The sequence below is a fragment of the Bos mutus genome, chromosome 22, assembly GCF_027580195.1.
Source record: "Bos mutus isolate GX-2022 chromosome 22, NWIPB_WYAK_1.1, whole genome shotgun sequence".
Lineage (NCBI taxonomy): Eukaryota > Metazoa > Chordata > Mammalia > Artiodactyla > Bovidae > Bos > Bos mutus.
The window spans coordinates 13,275,874-13,298,668 of record NC_091638.1 but is presented as its reverse complement, the minus strand read 5'-3'; the positions used below and the strand labels follow the sequence as shown (position 1 = coordinate 13,298,668).

At 45.4% G+C, this 22,795-nt stretch overlaps 1 protein-coding gene across 3 annotated transcripts in view; it reads right to left on the bottom strand.

Annotated features, from left to right (window-relative positions):
• The window catches only part of MYRIP (myosin VIIA and Rab interacting protein), a 224,861-nt gene that overhangs the window by 72,950 nt on the left and 129,116 nt on the right, over positions 1-22,795 (bottom strand). For all 3 annotated transcript variants that reach the window (XM_070359165.1, XM_070359163.1, XM_070359164.1), the window contains exons 4-5: positions 7,491-7,627; positions 1,098-1,178 (exon numbers count right to left, since the gene is read on the bottom strand). In XM_070359165.1, the coding sequence (XP_070215266.1) occupies positions 1,098-1,178; positions 7,491-7,627 (218 nt within the window). The remainder of the gene's footprint in view (positions 1-1,097; positions 1,179-7,490; positions 7,628-22,795) is intronic.

Here is a 22,795-nt window from a genome sequence, read left to right as displayed (position 1 = left end):
GGAATGTTGAGGGCAGGAAGGTGCTCAGGCCATAGACCTTGGAATAGAAAGAAAAGAACAGGACTGCAAACAGAACTTAGGTAACTGGGTGGAAGTGGGGACAGGGATTGAGGGAAAGGTTAAGTCTTGATGGTGGGCTTAACTGGCTGAGGAGCTTGATTAGGACCGCTGAGGGGCTACAGCTACTCAGGATCCCTGGCGGAGCTCCTGATGGTCAAGCGTCAGAACTCTGAGTCTAGAACTCTGGGCTGAAGTGAGAGCTAGGCATTCAGACGGAGGTGTGCCACGGTCACGTGTCAACCCGGGAGAAAGATCCAAGCAGGAAGGATGAGAGAGGACCAGACCTTCATGAGAAAGTGCCCGAGGAGAGAACAGGGTGAGTGCAGAAGCTGTGGGGGGCACACCACAGAACCCAGCACTTCAGGGAAGGAGCTGCAGTGTTGGGAGGAGGTTTTATTTGTAATTAGAAGAAGTTTGTTTTGCTTTTAATCTCTGTTCTAAGGGAACGATTATATTGGTATAAAAAGTCAAAGTCAATCCATAAATGGTATACTCTTCTAAGAATATTTCAATATGAATTGCACAAGTGAGTTTGTCGATTGTTATATCCTAACTCCAGAAAAACACATACTCTAAAAGTGAAGTGAAAGTTGCTCAGTCATGTCCAACTCTTTGCAACCCCCACAGATTGTAGCCAGCCAGCCTCTTCTGTTCATGGAATTCTCCAGACAAGAATATTGGGGTGGGTTGCCACTCCCTTCTTGATGGGATCTTCCCAACCCAGGGACTGAACTCAGGTCTCTTGCATTGCAGGCAGATGCTTTACTGTCTGGGCCACCAGAGAAGCCCAAAACACACCTTGTTGATCATTATCTTGTGGTTGGTAGGGAATGCACTTCTCTAGGGTACACCTTAGATATAGTTAACTATTCTGATGATGGATTCACACAAATGGCAATAAAAGAAGCCCCAGGGAGATGCTCACACACAATAACAGAGTTCCATCAGTGGTCCCAGTGCGACGAGGGCCCTGACGATCTGAAGGCGTTTCCAGTCCTCCAACCTCCCGTTAGGTGTAAACCCATAAGCAACCTTACCTTCTGACTGCCGATAAAATGTTGAGTCGCTGCCTGAAACACTTCCTTCATTCTCCAGGTTTGCCTCAAAAAAGTTTCCTCCTGAGAGAGAAAGAGAGAGAGGATATAAGATTACCCAAGGTGTTCAGTGGGCCTGGTGTCCTGTGCTACCGAATTGGCAGGCCACCGTTACCCACTGTGATTATTTGCCTTGCAAATAGGTTTAGGGAATCCCTGGGTTTTTAGGCAATAAATTTAAGGAATTACTGGGCTCCACAACAAGCTACAGATTTTGACCAGTCACATTTTTTCTTTCTCATATTAATTCCTCATGTAGCATCGCTTCCACCCCTAACTCTCTTCCAGAGCCTTCTTTGGAGGCAGTGTGGAATCAAACATGGAACAAAAGATTGAAGTCTGAGAGATATGAGGTCAATTTCTGGATCTGCAAGGGACTAGTTGTGTAACCTTGATCAAGTTACTTAACCACCCAAACACTTGGTCTCCTTACTAGAAAAACTGTGGTAATGACAGAATTCTCCTCATGATGAGTGATGAGACACTGAATGCCTGGTCTTCAGCTCCTGTCCATGGCACCAATCCACACAGTTGCCTTCAGCCAGTGAGTTAACTTTCATTAGCACTTAGGGGAAACAAGCCCAGACCAAACGAAGTAAGCCTCAGCATTTGCTCTTTTCAGGCCCACTGCCTCTTCGCTGGTCTTCTGTCTGTTGAATGCACGCTCTAGTGTCTTAGTTCCAGGCTGGAAAGTGCAGTTGGCTAAGCCCTTTTTCAGTTGGGGATTTACCATCTGTATTCACATATTAACTCATCAAATGAGATCTTTGAAGGTGTGAGGTGTGTGTCATGGCTCTTTCCTTTTAAAATTACTATATTGTATCCCCAGTGCCCAAGGCAGCATGGAGATAGCAGGGGCTCAAAAAAAGTCTTGAATTGGATGCTGGTGGAAAGCACTGATAGAAGGAAGAGATAAACGTGGGTCTACATGTCTTAGCTCAAAGGGGGAAATGCTATTGATTCCAAGTCAGACTAAGCCGTGGATCTTTGATACAAATAACACAGCCTGTGCTTCCCTGCATGGGCTGCATGGGGCTCTGGTACAGAATCTCTGAGGGTGACTGCCATAGGTCCCTGCCGCAGGGTCAGTGGGATGTGACCTTTGTGAGACAGGGCGTTAGTGTGCAGCCTGCCAGTGACTGTCCGACCATGTACCACTGTCTGTGTTTGTGTTTTTTTGACCAGCCTTTCAAAAGAGCCGAAGTCACTTATTCTAGCTCTGTGACCGTAGGAAGTGACTTTATCTTCCTGTGTCTCCATCTCCTCATTTATAAGATAGGCCTTTAGGATAAGTCATCACCTCAGTTCTCAGACCACACAGCTAAGTGCAAATATTTCACTTTGGCTTGGCTGCATCCAGCATTCATTCATTCATCAAGCAAATATTCCATGGGGACCTAGTAGATGCTTGGCCCTGGGCTGGATGTTAGAGTGATTGGTGAGCAAAGCAGAAAACCTCACTGCCCTGACAAGCAGTGGATGAGAATTCAATAACCAAAGATTTATATAAATAAATATAAACCTATAGATATGTTGAATGCTGTGACTGGGTGGTTCACAGAATAGGGCAAGTGTTCAGCAGGGAAGATTGACCTAGTTGGTGAGTGACCAGTCAAAGTGGTGGGGTGGGGGGCAGGGAGGAGTTCCAGGGCAGAGCAAACAGCTTGCGTGGGGACAGGCGGTGGGACGGCAGGGTGCACCTGAAGACCTAAAGCAGAGGCTGTGTGGAGTGAGTGAGTGGAGGAGTGAGATGGGCTGGAGGCAGACCATGCAGGTCATGGTGCCTACATCAGTGTTCTGATCTTTGTCCCAACTTGAAGCCTCCTGAAGCCAGTAAAGGCTGCAGAGGGATGATCTGGTCAGGGGTATGCTTCTAAAGGTGCACGCCGGCTGCTGTGTGGAGGCAGCTTGGAAGAGGGAGAGGGTGGGTGTCTAGAGAGGAAGTGGGGAGTGCAGCCCACCCTCTGAGTGTCCCTATGATGAGAAAGGGGGTGACAGGGCAGAAGCAGAGGAGAAGGTGCAGCCCAGGAAGGGCTTAGGAGACAGGAGAGACTGGCGTGATCTCAGATCAACAGGGAGGAACCAGTTAAGGGAGAGGCTGAAAGGCAAGATGGAAGGGCTGAGTGACCTTGAGCCCTTCGTGGAAAATGACAGAGATTAGATGTGGAGGTGTATGGTACATGGTCTGCCCTGTGAAGGAGGTGGCGAGGCTGTGTCCTGAGACAACACGGAGGGCGGAGGGGAGTGTGAGGAAGGGGGAGACCTGAAAACATCCTTGGGAGACTGTGCCGACCAGGACAGGCTCTGGGTTTGTGTTATTATAAACCTTCTCACACAATGACCCTCCCTGGGTCCCTTTACATTCATAGGTGGGAGCTTCTGTGTGTCGTTTAGGATGATGGGATTTTTCCAAGGGCAGAAAGCGACTGAACTGTTCTGGAAACTGAATGCAGCAGCCAGGCACCAAGTCAGAGCTTTCATGAGCTGGAGGAATCTCCGACTTGACACAGTACAGTGTTTTTAAGGGTCAGTGTCTGTCCGTCAAATCCCAGGTGAAGGATGTCATAGACCCTTCCCAGAATCATATCAAAAATAGATATATCATACTAATAAATAGAAGTAGGATTTGTTTTCCCCATTTTATTTATCTAAAACTAAATAAACGAGCTTCCCTGGTAGTTCAGTGGTAAAGAATCTGTCTGCCCGTGCAGGAGACGCAGGAGACATGGGTTCGATTCCTGGATCAAGAAGATCCCCTGGAGGAGGAAATAGCAACCCACTCCAGTATTCTTGCCTGGGAAATTCCACGGACAGAAGAGCCTGGTGAGCTATAGTCCATGGGGCCGCAAAAGAGTCAGACACAACTTAGCCACTAAACAACAACAACTAAATACACATATATATTTATCAAATTGTCTAGGGATTGAGTATATTAATAAGGGCTACTTTCATCTTAGAATAGCTGTTTTGTTTTTTTTTCCCCTTTTGGTTGCACGGCATGCAGGATCTTGGGCATGCCTAATCTCCTTGGCAGTGAGAGTGTGCAGTCGACCCCTGGGGAACTCTCAAGAATAAATGTTAAAGATATCATGCTGAGGGACCTCCCTGGTGGCCCAGTGGGTTAGACTGTCTTCCAATGCAGGGGGTATGGGTTTGATCCCTGGTTGGGGAGCTAAGACCTCACATGCCTCATGGACAAAACACCAAAACATAAAACAGAAACAGTATTTTAACAAATCCTATAAAGACTTTAAAAATGGTCCACATTAAAAAAAACTTTGAAAAAAGTCATGCTTAATCTATCAGATAAATCACATTGAGCATGCATTCCCATTGGACATTATATTTTTTATAAATCTATTTACTTATTTCTCTGACTTCTCCACTGCAAAGTTGGCTCTAAGATGGCCAGGTTTTGCTTATCTTGTCACCCCCAGGTTTTAAACCAGGCACTCACTAAATGTTTACTGGACTTCCCTTTAGGTCCGGTGATTAAGACTCCATGCTTTCAATGTAGAGGACACAGGTTTCATCCCTGGTCGGAGAACTAAGGTCCCACATGCCTTGCGGCCTTCTAAAAATGTTTACTGAAGATATGAATACATCTAGGATTTATCTGATAAAACAAATGTGTTGTCAGTTATGCCTAATCTGGTCACCAGGGCTTGGGACAGATGGTCATGCAAGGGTGCATGTGATGGGTGATCCGTAAGATTCTGTGAACTCAATGAATTTTCAATGGACTGATTGGTTTTATGGAAAACTACACTGGTCCATACAGTGGAGCTATTCCATAGATGAAAGGAATTTTCTGCTGAGAGTCCTGGAACAGAGGGTTGGTCTTACACCCTGTAGATTATGTTCTGACAATCGATATTCTAAATACCCTCAGGTGGAGTTGAAGATGGAACCATCTTATTCAGAACCTCCAGCTGAGGTTCTCAAGTCTTGGCTGCATCTTAAAATAACCCGGAGAGCTTTTTAAAAAGTATCTGTACTGGGCCCACCTCCAGAGATTTGGAAGTAATTGGCTGGGGTGGAAAATGACTGTGGTGCTGCGAGTTTTTTTTTTTTCCAGTTCCTGAGGTGATTCTAAAGTGTAGTCAGGCTTGAGGATGGCAGATGACAAGCACATTAAGGTGTTGGGTGGTAGGTAGGAGCTAATGCTGATGACTCCACAGTCATCTAATATAACCAGGAAGCCACTCACACACTGGGAGATTTCTCCAAACTTGAGGTATATGTAACTCAATTTTCTAGGTGGTTGGTAGAACCAATCTCACTGTTTTATGATCACGACTTTATAGATTTGAGTACCGTCTCGTAAACTATCTCCTGCCTGCTTGTCTTCATATTGATCAAAAGGAAATCTTAGTTTAAATGGAGATACAGATCAAATCAAAGTAACTGATTCTAGTACTTCTGTGAAGTGTCCTGGTACCTCAAAGTGCTTTTAAGCCTGAATTGTGTAATACTGAGGACCTAAAAAGTATCAGCCACTGGACCACACTTTTGAAACACAGAGATAAAGAAGCTGTAGCCTCTGCCAGGTGCAGCAGGAGAGCAGCTTTGTAAACCATCCCCTGAATGCAACGTGCTAACTGGGGTGATTAAGGCCCAGATGAAAGAAGTGGCGAATCACAGAGGCTCCAGGACCTAAATCTGCTTCAATAGTGGCAGAGTTATTCCCAGCAAATGATTTGCCTTTGAAAATAACACTTGAACATTTCAAAGCCTCTGGCTGGCCCACTTGGAATTCACGTGCCCCTGCTCCATCTGTGGGGCCCAAGGGAGAAACAGGAAGAGATCGCAGTTGTGCTCTGTTTATAGGTTTCTCCAAATGTGTTGGCTCCGCCCCGCCTGCTCATTTTGTGTGAAGCAGTAGAGAACACCCTTGAGATTTGAATGTGGTGGCATGTAAGACAGAACATGAAGCAGACCTGAGGATGAACAAGGAAGAAAAATGGGATACAAATGATGAGCCAATGCAACTCGAACTTTCTTGACATATCTCTTTGGGCTGAAAACCTACTGTTAACATGATTACTTGTAAGCTTCGTTTCTTTTCTTTTCTTTTGGTCTTTGTTCCTTGAGAAATGTTTTCAGAAAAATCAGCAAAGAGAAGATTAAAAATAATATGTGGAAGTCTTCAGCCCTGCTCTCTTAGCTACAGGCTTCCTGAGTGGTTTGAAAGACAGAGATTCTAACAGCTACCACAAAGGCCCTAATGATTCTCCGTGTTTAATGCTTCCACTCTATTTCCCGTGCATCTCAGTGGCTTGCATATTTTTAGATAAGACACAACCAAAGACTTTACTGACAGCACAGCAATGTAAAATAACGATGATGAAAAAGCTCCAAATGAAATGGATGCAATATTTTTCTTCCCTCTTTCTCATGGATAAAAACCATTTACCTGTGTCAGCAAAGTTATGGAAAAATCTGCTTCAAGACAGAAAAAACAGCCTTCTGTGGAGAAGACATGCTGTTCATATTCTGACAACCATTTCTTTCCACTGGCTGGTCTATTAGGAGTAAATAAATCCTATCTGTCTGTTTATCCTATTTATCCTTCCTTCCAAGGTGTCCCTCCTTCCTGGGAGGAAGCTGAGACATTTCTGACTGTCCCATGACATCAAACTCTGGGCCTGGTTGGTACAAAATTTTGGGGTAGGAAGGAAGCGGGGGGGCACATATCCTCTGAGAGCAGCCCTAGTCTACATGACCAAGCAAAGATGACTTTCCAGTGTTTTAATCTTTAGGGGGAAATGATCAGGGATCTTTCATTTCTAGGGATTTGGAATTAAAATGTGCACAGTATGCAGAAACACTTCGGCGCTCCCAACTGTTAACATAGCCAGCCCAGTGGAGATGCCAGATCACAGGACTTAAAACTTAGAAACTATGGGACTTCCCTGGTGGTCCAGTGATTAAGAATCAGCCTTCCAAACCACCACAATATTGTAATTATCCTCCGATTAAAATTCATTAATTAATTAAAAAAAGAATCCACCTTCCAGTGCAGGGTACATGGGTTCAATACCTGGTTGGGGAACGAAGACCATGTGCCTGAACTATGCGTCCATGCGCTCTGGGGCATGAGGGCTGAAAGCATGCCACAACTGAGACCAACACAGTCAAACAACTAAATGTTTTTTAAAACCTTAGAATCTTTGGAATATGCCCTGGTATTTCTGCTCCTGACTAGAGTCAGGTATTTAAGCCACTTTCTGTGTCCCGAGTGAGTAGGTCATAGTGTATGGGGCCTCCGAGCCAGGCCTCCTTCTATCCCACCAGCCCCCCAAGGACCCCCAGGGTGGCAGGCAGCCAGCGTACCCACGATGTCAAAGCACACTCCGCTCTCCAGCCGGTGTTTCCTGTACAAGTTCTTCAAGACCTTGGCGCTGCCAAAGCGTTTGAAGCGACTCTTCACGTTATTGTAGAACCATTCCAGAGACTGGGTCCTGAGAACCCTGAGGACAACACAGAAAATTGGAATTAAAGGAGAGAATTAGGAAACAAGGACTTGCAAAAGCTGCCACAATACTTTGCAGGCTCCTTCCGTCAAGACGTAGAGCTTTTTTCTCTGCTCCATGGATCTGGGCTGGCCCTGTGACTTGCTCTGACCACAGGGACTGGTGGAAGCAATGCTGTGCAAGTCCAGAGCCTGCAGCTTCCTCTCTGGCTGCTCCTGGACGCCCTGCAACTCTCTGCCATGTGAACAAGCCCAAAATAGCCTTTGGGATGACGAGAGACACTCGGCCTGATCACCCTTCTTGCCCCAGCCAATAGCCTGGACAGGAGAGCGAGGCCACTGACTACTGGCTGACTGGAGACGCATGAGTGAGCCTAAGTAAGACAAGCAGGAGAACCGTGCATCTGAGTCCATCCGAAGAGCAAGCTGATAAATACTTGCTATTTGAAGCCACTAGCTGACACATCTGTTTAGTAGCTAGCAGGCTTTATATCTGGTATTCTTACTGCATTAACAACATTTCTAGTTCAGCTTGGGAAGATAACAGAGCGCAAGTGAGAGACCCTGGGCTGTATGGCAAAATTCTGCAGCCTCTTACTCATTCAGCCTGAAGCACCGCAGGAAAGAGGTTTCCTGGTCAGCGCTATCACACTTGATATGAAATGCTGACGCGATTCTTCTCCTTATTGCCTGATGAGAACAAGTTGCTAAACCCCTCCCGTTTTAAGAATAGCTTTTGTTATTTTTCTTATTATGAATGGAAATAATGCATAAACTCATTTTAAAAGTTCAGAGAAGCAAGATGAATATAAATGCTTCTAATTCAGTGGAGGAACAAGCACATGTTTAGCTGCCCTTCTTCCCTAGATGCCAGTGAAACGTGAGAAGATGTCCAAAGGGAGAGAAATTTGTAGAAATGAAGAGCATGGAGGAGAATCAGAGATTCTGACAGATTTCTGGGAAGTTCTAAGTGAGCGATAGCATAAAGGTAACAGAGAATGTTGTCCTGCAAAACAGTCAGAAGGACTGGGACTCACAGACCGGGAGGTCAAAGTTAATGTTGATTGGTGGAATACTCATTGGTAAAAAAGAATGAAATCTGCACAATATGGCCTGCCAATACAGGAGACATAAGAGATACAAGTTCAATCTCTGGGTCAGGAAGATCCCCTGGAGGAGGGCATGGCAACCCACTCCAGTATTCTTGCCTGGGGAATCCCATGGACAGCGGAGCCTGGCGGGCTACAGTTTATATGGTCGCAAAGCGGCAGACAAGACTGAGCGACTAAGCCCACATGCACACAGCAATATGGGCGGACTTGGAGGGCATCATGCTGAGGGAAATAAGTCAGACGGAGAAAGACAAATGCTGCGTGATATCACTTATATGTGGAAGCAAAAAGAAGACAACTAACTCGCAAATGAAACAAAAAAGAAGCTAGCTGACTCATAGAAAAAACACGGTTGGTTGGTGCAGAGAGCAAGACTGGATGCTGAGACGGTACTCACAAAGCTAGTTTAGTCACTGTGTTGATGACAGTGAGGGCTCTGGGCCCCCACCCTTGTTCCCAGACTGACAGTTGGCCCAAAGATGCTGGCTCTAGTCAAAAATAGAAAGCAGTTCTCTAATAAAATTGAACAATCTGCTGGAGGGGGTTACCACCTGGCGGTAAAGCCCTCCTAGTTCAGCACTCTGGGAGCCCCACCTGCTGGCCTACCAGACACTGTCCATGTACCCCAGAGCCAAGCCTGCCAGCTCCACAAACTCGGAGCACTCTGCACCAACGTCCCCTCCTTGGGAGGCCCTCCCTGACCTCCCTAAAAACCACCACCACCGTGCCAACACATCTGTCCTCTTCCTCCCATTTTCTCTCCCCAAATTTCTAGGGTGCTTCTCTGTACCTGATGTTTAATTTTATATAATTATTATTTGTAAGACAATCAGTACATTAATATGCTAATTAATAATTATTAAATTGTGTATTATCTATTTTCTATTTCCAGTGGAATATATGCTCATGGAAAATGGGCTTTTTTCCCACTGCAGTGTACATAATAGATGCTCAATAAAATCTTGTGATGGATGGACAGTTTTAAATCTATTTTTTTCACTTAATATTCCTGATGGACTTTAATGTTGTTGAACAGTCTTCCCCACAGCATTTTTAGTAGCCCCAGAATTCACCATAGTATGAACATAGCATGTTTTATGTCTCTAGCCTCTTGGCATTGAATTTGCCCATTTCATTTGCTATCAAAAGCAATTCTGTGATGCATATGTTGGCAGCTAAATGATCAACATGTCTACAGTTGTGGGTTCTCGAAGTAGAACTGCTGGGTTCAAACACATCGGTCTTTCAGAAAGTTTGTACCAATGTCACTCTTCATTCGCAGTGTGAGATTTTGAAGTCCTCAATTTGGGGTGAGGTGAACCCCAAGAAACCCCCTATGGAGTGGCCAGTTTCTCCATGGAAAAGCCCATGTCTGAAGCCCAAGTAAAGCACAGGAAGCAAGGCAAAAGGGCAGAGAACAAGCATCATCGCGTCCTGGCTTGGTGGACAAGATAGCAAACAGGTTCATCTTCCCTGAGTGGGGAGGCAGCTGTCAATGGCAGAATGTACCAAAGGTGTCATCCTTTTACATAAAACTGCACTATATCATCAGTGTCATTACTACTAACAAAATGAACACCATTATGTGAGAGCTTGCTCTATGTTGGGCACCGTGCCAAAAGCTTCCCTTGAATCACTATGAAATTCTCATGGGCGCTGGAGCAGGCTGGACTGGCCCAGACCCCAACATTTATTGCCCATTGGTTATAAGCCAATTCCTTAATCCCCTAAGCCTCATTGGTCCTTCAGCTCCACCATCTCCCACCTCCTCTCCCTCCTCCAGTCAGTAACTTCTTGCCTGTTCGCTGGATGCCAGCCCGTCTGCCAGCTGTTGTGCTGGACTACCGTACTTGTCAAGGTTGTTGTTGTCATTCAGTCGTGTCCGACTCTTTGTGACCCCCTGGACTGCAGCGCCAGGCTTCCCTGTCCTTCACCATCTCCCGGAGTTTGCTCAAACTCATGTCCATTGAGTCGCGATGCCCTATATGGTAATACTAACAATATTTTCTTTATTTTCTGCGCTTATTTTTTTTAATGTATTATTTGTATTAAAAGTATTTTTTTTTCTTTTTTGATTAAAAATTCATTTGGCTGCATTGGGTCTTAGTTGCAGCATGTGCAATCTTCATTGCGTCCTGGAAGATGTTTCATTGCGCTGCATAGACTCTCTAGCTATGGCACACAGGCTCAGTAGTTGTGGCACGCAGGCTTTGTTGCTTCATGGCACGTGGGATCTTAGTTCCCAGACCAGGGATCAAACCAGCGTCCCCTGCACTGCAAGGCAGATTCTTAACCATCAGCCCACCAGGGAAGTCCTTGTGTGAAAAGTATTATAAAGCTATTACAGTACAGTACTATTACAGCCAATCGTGTTAGTTGTACCTAAGCTAACTTTGTCGGACTTGGAACAAACTGGACTTACGAACACACTCTCTGATGGAACTTGTTCTTACATAGGGGATTTACTGTGCTTCAAGTGCATCATAGGATGAGCTCTCCGTTCCCTGGTTATACCAAAACTCTATAGCATTTAGAGACACTTTGAGGACACGGAAACCAGAATGCCTCTGCTTGCTCAAGTCAGAGACCGGAATCAGGGCACTGCCTGGGCTGCTGGAAGGTGGGAGGATGAGAGGCACTGAATCCTTAGAGAATGACCAGCAAACCTACAGCCTCATTTGGAGACTAGAAAGCTTTTCCATAGAATCGATGCATTTTAGATAATGTTTTGACTTCGAGTTAATGTGGAGAGCGTCTCTGGAAGCCCCAGGGAATGCTCAGTCATGATTACCTTCATTTGCTATTACTGCTTTTATTTCAGTTATTTTAAAATTCACGGCTCAGAGGAAACTCACAGGATACGCACGATTCACAGGGCAGAGGTGTGGGGAGAAGGCTGTGGGGACACCCGTGCCCAGGATGGACTGGCTGAGTGCTGCAGGGCCCCAGCCCACCCTCACATCTCCAGCTGCCTCCTGAATAGAGGCAGCTTCGGGCAAGTGTAGATGAGAAGGAAAGAGCCCAGTGTCAGGGTCCCACTGGAACCAGAGGCGTCTGTGCACAAATTTCTTCATGTGTTCACTCTCTCGTTCTCTCACGCTTCACTGTTTATTGAGTCCTTTACGTGCAGGCACTATCCTGCCATATGCTGCCGGGCATGGGAAGCGACAAAACTGATCGAGCTCGTACCCAACAGTGCTGTCAGACTAGTCTCTTCCGTGAGTGCCAGAGGCATCATGCCATGGAACCAAAAGTCAAGCCAAAGGCATCTCCAGAACGGCTGACAGGCACTGGGTTCGGTATCATTCCCACAGAGGTGTGAGAACAGAGTCCGTCTTGCTTCGTGGCTCAGGCCTTTTTTTCTGGACTTAAAACATTGAAGTATAGTTGATGAATAACAGTGTGTTTGTTTCAGGTGTACAGCAAAGTGTTTCAGTGGTAACACACACACACATAAATATGTATATATGTATATTATTTTTAAAATTCTTTTTCATTATGATTTATTACAAAATATTCAGAACAGCTTCCTGTGCTGTACAGTAGATCCTTGTTGTTTATCTATTTTACATGTATTAGTGAGTATCTGTTAAGCCCAAATTCCTGATATATTCCGCACCCTCTCCTTTCCCCTTTGGTAGCCGTAAGTTTGCTTTCTATGTCTATTGTCTGCTTCTGTTTTGTAAATAAGTTCATTTGTATCACATTTTAGATTCCACACATAAGCTATATCATATGATAGTTGTCTTGTTCTGACTTACTTCACTTAGTAGGATAATCTCTAGGTTGCATAGGATAATCTGCATGTTGCTCCTAATGGCATGGCTTCATTCTTTTGTGTGACTAAGCAGTATTCCATTGTTCCACACCTTCCGACACAGACCACATCTTTTTTATCCATACGTCTGTTGATGGGCATTTAGGTTGCTTCCATGTCTTGCCTATTGTGGATAGGGCTGCTGTGAACGCTGGGGTGCATGTATCTTTTTGAATTAGAGTTTTCATCTTTTCCAGGTATACCAGGCATTTTCTTTAATGACACCCAAACCGCCCTTTCTCACTGCAGTAAACACAGGAGAGGCGCCTTAGTGCTGGACAGGGAGCCACAGTGCTGATGATGAGACTTACGGTGATGATGAGACTTACAGTGAAAAACTTTCCAAGTTTATTTCTTTGGCTTATTTTTTAAATGATCCCAGTTTGTCCCTAAGGATGCCCATACAAAGGTTCTTAGTCCTGGGCAGTTTCACAATCTAACCCTGATAATTTCTCTCAACACTAAAGCTTTAAAAAAGTCAACAGCCAAGCCTTCGAAATTCACCAATCACAGAATAGTCGGAATTGATGACATTTAGTCCTTGGAACTACAGATGGTTTGTCTGTAAAATGATGGTCACCCAACTAGGGAAGACAGGAAGAGGATCAGGTTTGGAGGGAAGGTGGTAAGTTCAGTCAGGACACCTGTATGTGGGGTGCCCCCCACATGCCCAGGTGGCAATGCCTGGTGCTCAGTACTAGTCTGTAGATGGAAATCTGGACTAGAAAAATGGATTTGGTGGTCTTTGGTCCACAGGTAGCCCTGAAACCAAAAATTGGGGTTAAGGGAGGTATATATAATCATTATCTCTATTTTACAGAAAAAATGGAAACAAGTAACTTGCTAGTCACTGGCTGAACTAAGAGCAAATCAGGGAACAGACTGTAGACCTCATCCTTGGGTCAGCGCCTTGACATCTGCTCGGCTTATTTTCCTTCCAGAACCTCTAGTTAGTGTTCTTACTGCAAATGATGGCTTTTGCTTCAAAGTTTAAGCAAACAGAAAGCCCCAGGGATCAAGAGTTCAGAAGGAAATGTAAAATCATTGTATCATTTCCCCCCAAACAACCTACTTATCATTCTGTGGATACTAAACGCTTCAAGTCACTTGTTTGTATAAGCAGTTTGCTAATTTTTTTCTGTGACATGAATAAACTTATAAACATGGTGCATTCTCATCAGAAGACAGACTGGAAATTGCATCACAAAAGCAGCACTGAAATTACAACTCCAGGAATGCCAGACTGATTTCAGCTCATTAGACAAAATAACAGGATTGTGAAGAGGAAGGAACTGCCTACGCCAGAACTGCTCGGATCCTGCTGCTGGTGGTGAAGCAAGGCCGCCTTGGCCCACAGGTCCGGCACGGCAGGTGCTGTGCACACTGATGGGGGAGAGTCTGTGGATCCCCCTACCTCCTGTGCAGTTCTCAGACCAGCCATGTGGGCACCGTACGGAGCCTCGATAAAAGTGGCAATCCCAGCCCTCTGCTCTCACCCCAAGACCGGTGGAATCAAACGGCACTTTAGAAAGATTCCCAGGTGGTTACTAGGTCCATCAAAGCTTAATAAGCACTGGCCCAGTGAAATTAGCTGGGTGTTTTCTGAGTCCACATATGGTTTTTGTTTTGTTGTTACTCTTGACCACAATCCACTTAGGTAGGACAAGTTGTCTCTCTCAACAGCTGACTTGCCTCCCTCCTTCCTATTTTCCTGGGCTTCCCTGGTGGTTCAGACAGTAAAGAATCCACCTGCAATGCAGGAGACCCAGGTTTGATCCCAGAGTTGGGAAGATCCCCTGGAGGAAGGCAAGGCAACCCACTCCAGTGTTCTTCCCTGGAGAATTCCATGGACAGAGGAACCTGGTGGGTTACAGTCCATGGGATCACAAAGAGTCAGACATGACTGAGTGACTAACACTTGCTTTTCCTGCTTTCCAAGGAAAAAGAACTAAACGGGGTGATAAAAAGTTTGGAAGAGGAATGGAATAATTACAATGGTACTCCCAATTTCACGTGCTTTCACTATAGAAATAACTAAATCAATAAAATGCCAAAAATCCTGATGAGCTAAGTTCAAATCATTATATAAAGCAAAGTTGCCCAAATGAAGAACTAACATTACCTTGTTGGTAAGAATTAAGAAGCACAGCAATTAAAATCCATGACCAACTCAAGAGGACCCTGATGATGTGTGGATAACAAAGCATCTCTCCTAAAAACTGTAAGCACAACCATGATCTGTGAGCTCTGCCTCACAGAATACAGACTGAGAAGATTCAGCACCAACAACACACTGAATGGACATAAAAGAGGGAAAACTCTAGGTCTTTCAAACAGACAGACTCTAACGCTGGCAATCGGTTACATAGATGATGAAACCACTGAGACTCCCAAGAGAGGATGGTGAGGCATGCCAGAGGCTAGCAGTGGGGAAGCTGCCACCACCCCAGGGCCAGAGGGGCCAGGGAGGTGGTGGCATTGCTGGGAGGAGCATCCTGGAGCCAGGAGATGGGGCCACAAAGGAGATGCGGCTGCTGCAGAGATGCGGCGCGAGGCAGAGAAACTGATGCACTATCTTCTCTCTTCCTCCCACCCTTTCAGGGAGTGAGGAAATAGTCATTAAACTAAAGTCTATTTAAAAAGACCGTTAGAGAAAACTCTAAGGAAGTAAAAATCGAAGAGCCACCCCTCCTCCTATGTAGACCACAATATAGGATCAGGACCAGTAACTGACATCAACGTGGACCTCGGCTGCTTGTCACATGTCTTCTAAGACTGCAGCTGTCCAGGGAGACTCCCCTGAGTGGCAGTGCACACTCTTACTCCTGCCAGTGGAGGCCCGGGGAGCCCAGGACTGTGCAGCCAGGCCTGTCACCCTGCTGATGGCAGCTCCCCACAGGGAGCCCTTGTACTGAGGAAAGGACAAGAGAAAGTCTTGCCGCCAGAATCACTCAGACCTCCTCTGCTGTGTGTGTGTCGCTCAGTCATGACCAACTCTTTGCGTCCCCATGAACTATAGACCGCCAGGCTCCTTTGTCCATTGGATTCTCCAGGCAAGAATACTGGAAAGGGTGGCCATTCCCCTTCTCCGGGTGATATTCTCAACCCAGGGATCAAACCCGGGTCTCCTGTGTTCACTGAGCCACAAGGGAAGCCCCTCTTCTCTGCTGAGTGAGACTCAACTCTTAGGAATCATGATTTCTAAGTAAACTCCTTGGATACAATGTCCCTAAAATAAATTCAAAGTATAATAAACTCAACTTACTAGAAGAGCCAAACAAAAACCCCCACTGAACAAACAAACCTTTTTTCTCCCCCAAGTCTTGGCTATTTTATCTAACAGAGGTTTTTTCCCCTCCCAGATGCAGAGGAGAGAATAAATAATTCATCAGGTTTTTCTAAAGATTAAATGATATAATACATGGGAGGCACCCAGCCCAGTGTAAATCTTTAGGATGTGCTATTTTTTTTTATTATCATCAATATTATTATTTCCTTTTAAGCCCTCTGCATCTTTTTTTGGGGGGAGGGCAGGATCTGAGTATAATCAATAGATAAAGAGTAAAAGTAGACTTGTCAGGAAATGCATTCAATTTTTACATTTCATCTTAAGCAAAAGGCTAGACTTTAGGGTTAAGGTGGTTCTTAACCTTTAGCAGTTTTTAAACTTAAAACCGAGCTTGCTGGGCCTGACTTCAGAGGTTCTGATTTGCTTGGTCTGGGCGGGCCCCCACTATGAGCCCTGACGACGTGTAGGTGATGCGAGGCTGCTGTTCCGAGGTCCACACTTTGAGAGTCACTGAGCCTGAGGACAGATCTGGCATGTTGTAAAGAACACAGGACGATATTACTGATTCCGAGCCATGGGGAAAACAACAGAGTGACAGGCAGGTGTTTGGAAAATAAGACTCCTTCAGCCCTGACAGCACGAAGGCCCTTGAGCACGGAGTCAGAGCAGTCAGTTTCAAGAAGTCAAGAGACGCTGAGAGACTAGACGGAAAACAGCCCCACACTGGGAGCCCTGAGCGTGTCATTGGGAATTTGCAGACAGTCACAGCCAGGAGGCTGGAAGTGTCATGTTCAGTTGATACGTGACAATTGCCATTAACGTGAAGTGTCCTGCTAAGGGTGGGGAGCTGGAGGCGACAAACAGCAGCAGGGAAAGCCTGGGAGAGCAGTGAGGAAGCGTGTCCCTGTGTGACGCCCCCGCAGCTGCTCCTGGGCCCTCTCTGCACTTTTCCAGGTTGCACAGTGGCGAACGGGAGATGGAAGAGGAAATGGGCTGAAGGAGAGAATAAAGGGGTGGATTTTGAAGATTTTTTTTTCAGTTTTAATATTTTTTATTGAAGTATAGTTGACTTACAATGTTGTGTTAATTTCTGCAAAGTAATTCAGTGATCCATTTATATACATTCTTTTTTAAAATATTCTTGTCCATTATGGCTTATCATAAGATATTGAATATAGTTCTCTGTGCTATGTATGAAGCAGGGCCTTGCTCTTTATCCATTCTATACACAAAAGCTTACATCTGATAACCCCGATATCCCACTCCATCCCTCCCCCAGTGCCTTCCCTTTTAGCGACCACAAGTCTCTGTGAGTCTGTTTATCTATGTCTGTGAGTCCGTTTCTGTTTTGTAAATACATTCACTTGTGTCATATTTTAGACCCCACGTGTAGGTGGTATCACATGGTATTTGTCTTTTTTTTTAATTGTATTTATTTTTGGCTGTGCTGTGGTGATCGGGGCTACTCTCTCATTGCAGTTTACGGGCTTCTCATGGCAGTGGCTTCTCTTGTCGTGGCACACAGGCTCTAGGCCACAGGGGCTTCAACAGCTGCAGCTCCCAGGCTCTAGAGCACAGGCTCAATACTTACGGTGCACGGGCTTAGCTGCTCCTTGGCATGTGGGATCTTCCTGGATCAGGGATCAAACCTGTGTCTCCTGCATTCGCAGACAATTATTCTTTACCAATGAGCCACCAAGGAAGTGCTGTCTTTCTCTTTCTGACTTACCTCATTTAGTATCATAATCTATAGTTGCATCCATGTTGCTGTACATGGCATTATCTCATTCTTTTTTATGGCAGAATAGCATTCCACTGTGCATATGTACCATATCTTCCTTATCCATGCAGCAGTCGACGGACATTTAGGTTGGTTTCATGCCTTGGCTATTGTGGATAGTGCTGCTGTGAACGTAGGGGTGCGTGTATTGTTTTGATTTATAGTTTTGTCTAAATATGTGCGCAGGAGTGGGATTGCTGCATCATATGGTTATTCTATTTTTTGATTTCTGAGGAACTTCCATACTGTTTTCCTCATTGGCTGCACCAACTCACATTCCCAACAACAGTGTAGGAAGATTCCCTTTTCTCCACACCCTCTCCAGCGTTTGTTAATCGCAGCTGTTTTTTAAAAAAATATTTACTTGTTTGTTTTTTTTGTGGCTCTGGGTCTTTGTTGCTGCTGCTGGCTTTCTCTAGTTGTGGTGAGCAGGGGCGACTCTTCGTTGTAATGCGTGGGCTTCTCGATGCAGTGGCTTCTCTTGTCTCGGAGCACGGGCTCTAGGCGCACAAGCTTTAGCGGTTGTGGCACTCAGGCTCTGTAGTTGTGGTATACAGGCGTAGCTGCCCCATGGCACGAGGAAACTTCCTAAACCAGGGATTGAACCCACATGCCCCTGCATGAGCAGGCAGACTCCAGTCCACGGTACCACCAGACAAGTCCTCTCTCTAGACTTTTAAATGGCCTAGACTTCTAGGCCATTCGGCTGCTGTGAGGTGGTACCTTGAAAATATTATTGGTGAGAGTGCTTCCATTAAGGCCAGGAAAGTAAAATTATAAATAGTTGTGCTTTTTATTTAAATAAAATATTTAAACTTAAAATAACACTGTGAGTTTAACATACATGCTTTTCAACTTTTCACCATTTTTTTCAGGTATTTTAATATGCCAGAAAAATTATCATTAAAATACATAAGAAGATTACATAGGGGGATAATTATTTCCTTTTGTCTCAGTCTCCAGTCAGAGGTATTCACTATTAATAGACCCTGTCTTTAGTCAAAAGTTTTGCATTTTGACAGCAAATATTTTGTAGTAACTATAAATGGTATATAACCTTTAAAAATTGTGAATGACTATATGGTACACCTGTAATTCTATCATATTGTATATCAACTATACTTCAGTGAAAACACTTATATTTTATTCTTTATGAGTTTTTGCATTAATTTTGCTTTTTAAACGTACTGTCATTCAAATATTTACCATAATTACTTGGCTTTGATCACGCCCTTAAATTCTGCATCCAAGGTGAATGCCTTGCTTACCGCACCCTGACTCGGCCCTGAGAGGGCAGCCCCACGTTGGCACTTTGACAGTAGGTTCTGTGGTGGCAGATGAGTGCCTGGTGGGGGACACAGCTGTGCCCCCACATACAGATGACCCCAGGAGGAGAGGGTGGTGCCCGGAGAGCACAGTGGTGGTACCCAGGGGAGTGTGGTGATGAATACAGCGCCCAGAGTACACTAAGGATGAGGAACAGCTGGGGAGAAAGTGGAAAAACATCCATGGATGTCACGGGCTCGTTGTTGAGACTTGTGCCCTTAAGAGATTCCCATGAATCCATAGGTGTGGGGTGGGGGGAGGAGTTTTGGAGGAGGCTGGGGTCCTGCATTAGTAATTAGGAATAAAAACCAATGAAGCCCCATCACCCAAGAAAGTAAGTGTTAGTTGCTCAGTCGTGTCCAACTCTTTGGAACCCCATGGAATGTAGCCCACCAGACTCCTCTGTCCATGGAATTCTCCAGGCAAGAATACTGGAGTCATTCCCTTCTCCAGGGGATCTTCCTGACCCAGGGATCCAACTCAGGTCTCCTGCATTGCAGGTGGATTCTGTACCATCTGAACCAGGGAAGACATTTCTGAGATGGTCTGGAGGCAGATGTGTCAGGGCAGGCTCAGTCCCTCCAGGACTTTCCAGCTCTCATTCACAGGTCTTGGGCACAGCAGCTCTTCTTTGCAGCCACTCTGGCCTCCCAGCTGTCTGTCCCTACCTGTCCCTCAGGAAGCCCTCCCCAGACTCGATGCCACTGGCGCTGACCTGGCCCTGCACTCCTCCATCTCTCTGGCATCTCCGTGGCTCTCAGCTCCACCCTTACGCTTGATTCATTCCTCTCTGGTTCAGCGAGTTGGAATGATACTCAACCAGGCAGTTATTAAGCCTGGGGGATGGGGAATGAAATGGTTTCTTTTAGTGCTGGCTGTTTGCAGGCAGGAATAAATGTCATTGGAATATGGCTTTTCTTTTGCCTTCTTAATTGTAAAGCTGATTGGGACTTAAACATCTTTCACTTGTCAGAATCAACCTGAAGTAAGAGAATTTAACTGCATTTATTTGAAGAGCCACTGCTCTGGCTCTAGCTACAGAAATCTGCACTCTGAACCATGCAGGCCCAGAAGGGAAATTTCACGTCCATCCCGTGCTACTTTGCGTGAACTAGGAACCAAGACGGCAGAGAAAAGGCAGTCAGCACACGTGGATTCTTGCCCCAGTCACATCACTCTATGTGTGGTCTGGAAGGCAGGTTTATCTTTCTGCATCTCACCTCCCGCACCCGCAGAATACAAATGATCACAGCTTCCTTCAGCCAAACTTTCAGAGACGCACAGTTGCGCTGGATCTCGCTTCACCTCCCACATCCTGACACACTGAAGTATGCCAGCTTTGCTCTGATAACATCTTCAGATTTGTATTAAAAAATAAGCGTGTAATTTCCTTTTTGGCTTATTGTTAACATTAATGTTGCCATTACTCAAACTAATGAATAAGCCAAAAAATGAAATGACACACTTATTTTGAGCTTCCCACGTGGTGAAGGGGTAAATAATCTGTCTGTCAATGCAGGAGATGCTAGAGACTTGGGTTCGATTCCTGGATCAGGAAGATCCCCTGGAGGAGGGTGTGGCAACTCACTCCAGTATTCTCGCCTGGAGAATCCCCATGGGCAGAGGAGCTTGGCGGGCTACAGGCCATGGGGTCGCAAACAGTCGGACACGACTGAGCGACTTCCCACATATGTAACATTATGTCATATAGTGAGGTGTCTTTAAGTTCCAAGCTGGTTGTTGGGACAAGAAGGTGATCTGCTTACTGTTTATATTAACCAATTCTGGACTTAGCTATAATAAACACACAATGTACTACTATGAAAATGAAAAGGCAAGGACTTTGTTATATTAAGTGGATGGTTAAAGACAATGTAAAACGTCACTGTTTGTTTACAGCAGATTATAATTGCTGGGGCTGCCATGTACTTGCCGGTATCCGTCACTTGTTGAGTGCCTACCACACACCTGGCATGGGGCCAGGTCTATTTAGTCCTCAAAATTAAATGATGAGACAAGTATTCTTTTGCGAAAACAAAGGCTAGATAGCTGGTCAACAGTGAAGCCAATATGCTCTCTTGTTTTTTGCTTGTTAATTTTCCTTAAGTAAAATAATTTAATAGATGTGTCACAGAGTTTAAAATGTATGTCCTGCTCACCCATGGTCACCATCCATCCAGTTCAGAGGCAGACAATGCCATCAGTTTCTTGTCACCGAGGCACACAAGACAATACTCCCTAAAATATTCACCTCTGCTTTTTTTCTGTACAAATGGTAGTATAGTACCTCTTTGCACTGTTCCAGAGGAACACATCTGGTGATCATCCCATATCATAAACATAAAGCCTCCTTATTCCTGTTTTGGGGTGTACTATATTTTATTTGGGCTTCCCTGATAGCTCAGTTGGTAAAGAAACCACCTGCAATACAGGAGACCCCAGTTTGATTCCTGGGTTGGGAAGATCCGCTGGAGAAGGGATAGGTTACCCACTCCAGTATTCTTGGGCTGCCCTTGTGGCTCAAGTGGTAAAGAATCCACCTGCAATGCGGGAGATCTGGGTTCAATCCCTGGGCTGGGAAGATCCCCAGGAGAAGGGAAAGGCTACCCACTCCAGTATTCTGGCCTGGAGAATTCCATGGACTGTATATCCATGGGGTGGCAAAGAGTCCACTTTCACTTTCACAATATTTTATTTGGGGCTTTCCAGGTGGTGCTAGTGGTAAAGAAATCTGCTTGCCAGTGCAGGAGACGTGTGAGACCTGGGTTTGATCCCTGGGTCAGGAAGATCATCTGGAGGAGAGCATGGCAACCCACTCTAGTATTCTTGCCTGGAGAATCCCCATGGACAGAGAAGCTACTGTCCATGCCAGGCTACTGTCCATAGGGTTGCACAGAGTTGGACACAACTGAAGCAACTTAGTAGGCATATTTTGCTGCTAAGTCACTTCAGTCGTGTCCAACTCTGTGCAACGCCATAGACGGCAGCCCACCAGGCTCCCCCGTCCCTGGGATTCTCCAGGCAAGAACACTGGAGTGGGTTGCCATTTCCTTCCCCAGTGCATGAAAGTGAAAAGTGAAAGTGAAGTCGCTCAGTCGTGTCTGACCCTCAGTGACCCCATGGACTGCAGCCTTCCAGGCTCCTCCATCCATGGGATTTTCCAGGCAAGAGTACTGGAGTGGGGTGCCACTGCCTTCTCCGAGGCATATTTTACCTGTCCCCAATTGATTGGCATTTAAAATATTTCCTAATTTGCTTTTACATCAGTGTGGCAGAGAATGGCCTTCACACACACACACACACACACACGAAGGGAGCAGAACATTTGTTAGGAAAAAACTGGGGAATCTTCCTTCTAAAGGGTCTGGGCAGGATTTTGAAGGATGTGCTACCCCCTTACTGTGAAGTGGTAGGCAGAGTATTGGGCAAATCATCATACCAGCTCCCATCTGTGTGTGTGAGTGCATGCTTCAGAATATTCATGAGGATGCAGGGCGCTCTGCTTACAACGCACCACTGTTGATAAAGCACTTACTTAGAAAAGGATCTACAGATAAACCAAGGCTGCTGAGGAAGGGAAGAAACTGCTTCTTTTTGCCCACTGCCAAATAACTGCAGCCTCTGGAAGTGTGTCTTTCTTCCAGACAAATGCAGGTGCACAAAATTCTGTTTACACTCTCCTGGAATGAACTGCATCAGAAATGGGTTCTCTCCATATACGTGGGGCATAAATGCAAACTTTGAAAAGGCACAAGCCCTCACCCACTCTTTTTCATGCAAAAATCCATGGCCACCTCTTACGAAAATGGAAACACATTTATATTCAGCAAATCAAAGAAGTT